The 5,948-nt window shown below is 35.6% G+C and overlaps 1 protein-coding gene across 1 annotated transcript; it reads right to left on the bottom strand.

The window, feature by feature from the left end:
• Positions 1 to 986: 986 nt before the first annotated feature.
• On the bottom strand, positions 987 to 1,954 carry LOC108363248 (metallo-beta-lactamase domain-containing protein 1-like). Its single transcript, XM_017616545.1, has one exon. It carries the CDS (start codon positions 1,830 to 1,832, stop codon positions 1,137 to 1,139), a length of 696 nt encoding a protein of 231 aa, XP_017472034.1. The 5' UTR covers positions 1,833 to 1,954; the 3' UTR covers positions 987 to 1,136.
• Positions 1,955 to 5,948: the final 3,994 nt, after the last annotated feature.

Genomic DNA, 5,948 nt, shown 5'->3' on the forward strand with positions numbered 1-5,948 from the left:
CAGTATCGGTCATATCTATAGCACGCCATTTCAAAGTGATATTGTGTGCCACTTATGTTTATTTATTTACTTTTAAGAATTCTCAATTAAAATACAGTTCTTTCTCTAACAAACCCCATTTAAACCCAAGTTTAACAATTTGTAGAAAACTTAAAAAAGTGCAACACATTTTCACCTAAGTTTCAAACTTTTTTCTCGGAAGTGTTAGAATTTTTTCGAGTACACAGTTTTTTAGCCACTGCAATTTTAGTCTGATAATGTGCAAATGTCAAGTGACTAAAATTGGTTGGGCTATAAAACTGTGTATTCAGAAAAATTCAAACACTTCTGAGAAAAGTTTGAAATTAAGGTGAAAATTTTTTGCACTTTTTTGAAGTTTTCTACAAATTATTAAACTTGTTTTTATATGGGTTTTGTTAGAGAAAGAACTGTATTTTAATTGAAAATTCTCAAAAATAAATAAATAAACATAAGTTGCACACTTTGAAATGGCGTGCTATAGATATGACCGATACTGTATATATAACTATCATATAGGGGAAAATTGTCACCTTTGGTGGTCTTTTATTGACATAACTCGAGAACCACTAGTCCGATTTTGCTCAAAGAAATTTAAAAAAATTAAAAATTACAATGCCTTTAATCTGTTCATATACGGTTTTTCTATATAATCAACAGATTTTAATTTTTGAAGTCAGACCTTTTTTTATCGGTACAGGGTGATTTGGAATTTGATGATGTTAAAAACCGACACTATGCGAGACCACTCTTCTTTCGAAAACCGAGCGCGGATTTAAATAAAATATGGCACTCTGATCACTTATATCTCCGACTAACATTGCAAGTTTTTGAATTAAATTTAAGGACGTTCACTAGTTGAGGTAAATGTGCGATATGTCCATATTTAAAAAATCGCACCCTTCCCAAAAAATATAAAGAAATGAGGCATAGCCCTTTTTTTAAATATTTAAAAATCTAACAACGAATTTAAGCAATTACAAAACTTTACCTGAATATTTATTTAAATTTAGTTCTCAATTGGAAAGCTGGTGGTTTTGCAAATATGTATCTTGTTAAATAACGACTCCTGGTTTTTTCTAATGAGCCCATATACTTGTATAAGCCAAAGGCTTAGTTCAAGTACAAGCATCTTCCATATGATCACTGCTTGCATTGACTTGTTGTCGTAACATTTCACGCATTTGCTGTGTTACCGCAAAACCTTGTCCATGTCCTGGTACTATATAATCACACAATTCTGCCATGCGTAAACGCTGCCGCTTCTGCGAGGATGCGTTTTCACTGCCGGCTTCCAACCAAATATTAGGATCAGCTATATCCTCAACACGCTCAAAAAGATCACCACAAACACCCACAACACCTTGTACGGTGTTGCGAACCAACACTGATACGCAGCTGAGTGTGTGTCCTGGGGTACGAACTACTGTCACGTCATCGCTACACAATTGAAAAGGTTCAGATTCCCCACGGGTTAGAGCACAATCCAAATACTTGTCACGATTGGAAATACAAGCACCTACAATATGCCATTCCGCTGCCCGGAAGAGATAATTACAGCCTGTATGATCGGAATGACCATGAGTACAGACCACCACATGTATATCTTTCGGCTGTAGGCCATGCAAGTTATGCAGCACCTCAGTCAGGCGTTCTCCATCCCAAGCGGTAAGTGTATCCACTATGATATTCCGCCCGTTACGAGTACGTATTAAAGTGCAGGTACAATTAGCACGGATGGCGGTCGAATCATTGTTATCCGGCCGTGAGTAGCCTATAAGAAGAACGTGAACTCCATTCCGTCCGTTGTTCATTTTATTGAGAGGGAGTCGCAGATTTTCTACTGCGCCAATTTTGAAAGATTTTGAAGTAGGATTGTTCGATATTGCATCGATTATTCTGAATAGTTTATGGTGCGTTAATCGATTTTATTAATCGTTAAATTGAAAGTACATAATGTTGTCAAAAAACTAAAGCTGATGTCACATAAAACTTTTGCTTCGCTTTACGTGACAGATTCGCTTTGACAGATAAGATGAATTGTATGAAAATGCACAAAGCATGCCACATAAATCGTTAAAGCGGCAGCGCGAAGCGAAAAGATGGTCAACTCCCATCTTTTTGCGCGCTTTGACAATCAGCCGGTTTAATATTTATTTTGTTTCGTCCAAATTCGGGTTTTCATGCAGAAACATAAAACTTAATTACATTGCTGATAATTTTAAATCAAAATAATTAAAATCCACAGCAACTTTGATGAGTAAAAAAGCGGTACAACATTGTTTTCTTGGCGTTCATTGTGGCATACCTTTTGCGTCTGGCGCTTTGCTGGCAAAGTTATAAATGTCACGCAAAGCTACAAAGTTTTATCTGGTATCAGCTTGACTCGTTTTATTTGTATGAAGTAAGTTAAATGAACAAGCTGACGGTGACGGTGCCGAACGAATTAGCTCAACTCTCAATTTTGCTTATGCGATTGCGTCAAATGACAACTATTCAGTATTTTGTTTACACGTTTGAAAGTAACTTTTTACAGTTTGTGAAACTTTTTAGATTTTGTGGAAAACGAAATTTAAAAAAATTATGGAGCAGAACCTAACAGAAGAAGTGCAAAAGTAAAACGCAAATTTTACATAGATTGGAAGCGATTTTATGATTTTTCGGACGCTACGTCAAACGGATAGTCTGTAACTTGACGCATAAGCATCGTTGACGGTGACGTTGTCGCAATAGATGGCATGCACGATTGAGAGAATACAAAGGTTGCGCCGATCTCGGACCGCTATTCCTCTCTTAACGAATTTGACAGAATCGTTGTTTGCATGAGGTCACACTTGTGCAACTTGTTTACGTTTTCCTTGCAACATTTTTTCTTCTTCTTCGATTCTTGCTCACGTTTTGGCATTTCTCTCTCGCAATTGCACCAGTGTGACGTCACTCAAAAGTTATTCTCAAAAATCCTCTCTGATCGGCGCAATCTTGTATTCTATCATTCTTGGATGGCATGTACTCTTGACCCAACTACGCACGTTCTGACAAGATGAATCAAAAGAAAAAAATGATTTTCTGGCTGACGTTTGTAATTTCGGCGCCATGCTATTTTCTTTGAAATTAAACAAAGAATATGAAGACGAAGCGCAAAGAAAAAATGCAACTGTGCTAACCAAATTATTATTTTGTGCGTGTTTTTGCCACCAATCATCGCACACTTTATTTTAATTACATTTGCACAAAAAAATTATTGAAAATCGCTTAAAAATCACTGAAATAAACCTCCGACAAAATACAATATATCTCGATTCCTAGACGTGACCCAGCGAAACGCCGGGACACGTATAACTTCTTTTTTACCGATATAACTTTCCCCGGTAGTTTGAACCCTTCCCGATCACTGACCCCTACCATTTGTCTCACAGTGTAATTGAAGAAAAACGAAATTATAAACTTTTCATACAAAAATTTTGGTACTTTTCAAAAATCGACAAAAGATCAAAAGGAAACAGTATTTACAAAAAATACCACATACTCCACACTATTCCACACTTTTCCACATATTAAGATGATGAATGTGGAGGTTCATTTATTTGGAATGGGATTCTCTGAAGAATAAATGTTGGAATATTACATACCCGAGCGATGTAAGCAAGCTTGTAACTCGAGCACAAGCCACCGGCCAACTGCGATCAATACCACAGTGCCAGCTATACAAAATAACAAAACATTTGAATAACTAGAGAAAACAAGGGCCTGTTCGAGGCACGTAATAAGAGCTGCATTACTGCCATACTGATGAAAAATGGCAACATTGTTACACCTGCCCAACTGATAATACATTACTAGAAATTCACACAAAACGCGATACTTTAATAATTCGCGCAACTCTGTGGCTGTGATTGCAACTCGAACAAGCCCCAATACACTCATATAAGTAACAGGATGGGTATGTCACACCCGGCCATATTTTCGCCGGGTTAAGTGAAAAATGATTTTGATTTTTTGAATTTTATATGGAAACTGATTTGAACCTAATGTTTTAAAATATGGCAATTTTTTCGAAAAAGTAGGACCTTATTGCATATCTACAGTCCGAGCCCCTTAATTTGAGAAGGTGGCAGTCCTCTTCAAATACCTCAATATTATTTTTGGTATTCAAAGTAAAGATTTCTTAACTTTTTCGTTTGTTACCAATATTTGAATATCTTTCATCTTACAGTCAAATTGTGATACATATTTCAATTACCTTATTGTCTTAATGTAAGTTGAGTATTGTAGTTGGCAACCCTCCTAAAGATATTTCAGAAATAAAGCCTATTCAAACCCATTTCCATTGATGCCCATCTTTTAATAACTCATCCAACTGATGAACTATGTTGAATTTGATATTTTGAACAGGTGGCAACCCTCTAAATAGAGTTCATGAATAAAGCTTTGTCGAACCCATTTCGATTGATACCAATATTTTAATAATTCATTTAACTTGTTAAAGAATTAGAATGTAAATTTTTAAACGGCAACTCTGCTTAAACACCTCAAAAATACTCTTAGTGTTAAAACTAAAGATTTCTAAACAATCTTTTGTTTGACATATTTTAATATTTCATAGTGTATAAGTTAACAGAATTCGCCTTTTCAAACAGGTGACAATCCTGTTCAAAATATNGAGCACAAGCCACCGGCCAACTGCGATCAATACCACAGTGCCAGCTATACAAAATAACAAAACATTTGAATAACTAGAGAAAACAAGGGCCTGTTCGAGGCACGTAATAAGAGCTGCATTACTGCCATACTGATGAAAAATGGCAACATTGTTACACCTGCCCAACTGATAATACATTACTAGAAATTCACACAAAACGCGATACTTTAATAATTCGCGCAACTCTGTGGCTGTGATTGCAACTCGAACAAGCCCCAATACACTCATATAAGTAACAGGATGGGTATGTCACACCCGGCCATATTTTCGCCGGGTTAAGTGAAAAATGATTTTGATTTTTTGAATTTTATATGGAAACTGATTTGAACCTAATGTTTTAAAATATGGCAATTTTTTCGAAAAAGTAGGACCTTATTGCATATCTACAGTCCGAGCCCCTTAATTTGAGAAGGTGGCAGCCCTCTTCAAATACCTCAAAATTATTGGTTTACCTTTTTGAATAATTTAAACCTAATGTTTTGAAATATGGTAACTTTTTTCGAAAAATCTGGACCTTATTGCATATCTACCAAGAATGATAGAATACAAGATTGCGCCGATCAGAGAGGATTTTTGAGAATAACTTTTGTGTGACGTCGCACTGGTGCAATTGCGAGAGAGAAATGCCAAAACGTGAGCAAGAATGGAAGAAGAAGAAAAAATGTTGCAAGGAAAATGTAAACAAGATGCACCAGTGTGACGTCATGCAAACGACGATTCTGTCAAATTCGTTAAGAGAGGAATAGCGGTCCGAGATCGGCGCAACCTTTGTATTCTCTCAATCGTGCATATCTACAGTCCGAGCCCCTTAATTTGAGAAGGTGGCAGTCCTCTTCAAATACCTCAATATTATTTTTGGTATTCAAAGTAAAGATTTCTTAACTTTTTCGTTTGTTACCAATATTTGAATATCTTTCATCTTACAGTCAAATTGTGATACATATTTCAATTACCTTATTGTCTTAATGTAAGTTGAGTATTGTAGTTGGCAACCCTCCTAAAGATATTTCAGAAATAAAGCCNGGTTTGTTATCAATATTTGAATACATATTTCGAATATTTTCTGTATAATTTAACTAAACTAAACTTTCTTCAATATCTTTCATCTTACAGTCAAATTGTGATACATATTTCAATTACCTTATCGTCTTAATGTAAGTTGAGTATTGTAGTTGGCAACCCTCCTAAAGATATTTCAGAAATAAAGCCTATTCAAACCCATTTCCATTGA

This window comes from Rhagoletis zephyria, unplaced genomic scaffold, assembly GCF_001687245.7.
Source record: "Rhagoletis zephyria isolate East Lansing unplaced genomic scaffold, Rhagoletis_zephyria_1.1 Rzeph_scaffold_01226, whole genome shotgun sequence".
NCBI classification, from domain to species: Eukaryota; Metazoa; Arthropoda; class Insecta; order Diptera; family Tephritidae; genus Rhagoletis; species Rhagoletis zephyria.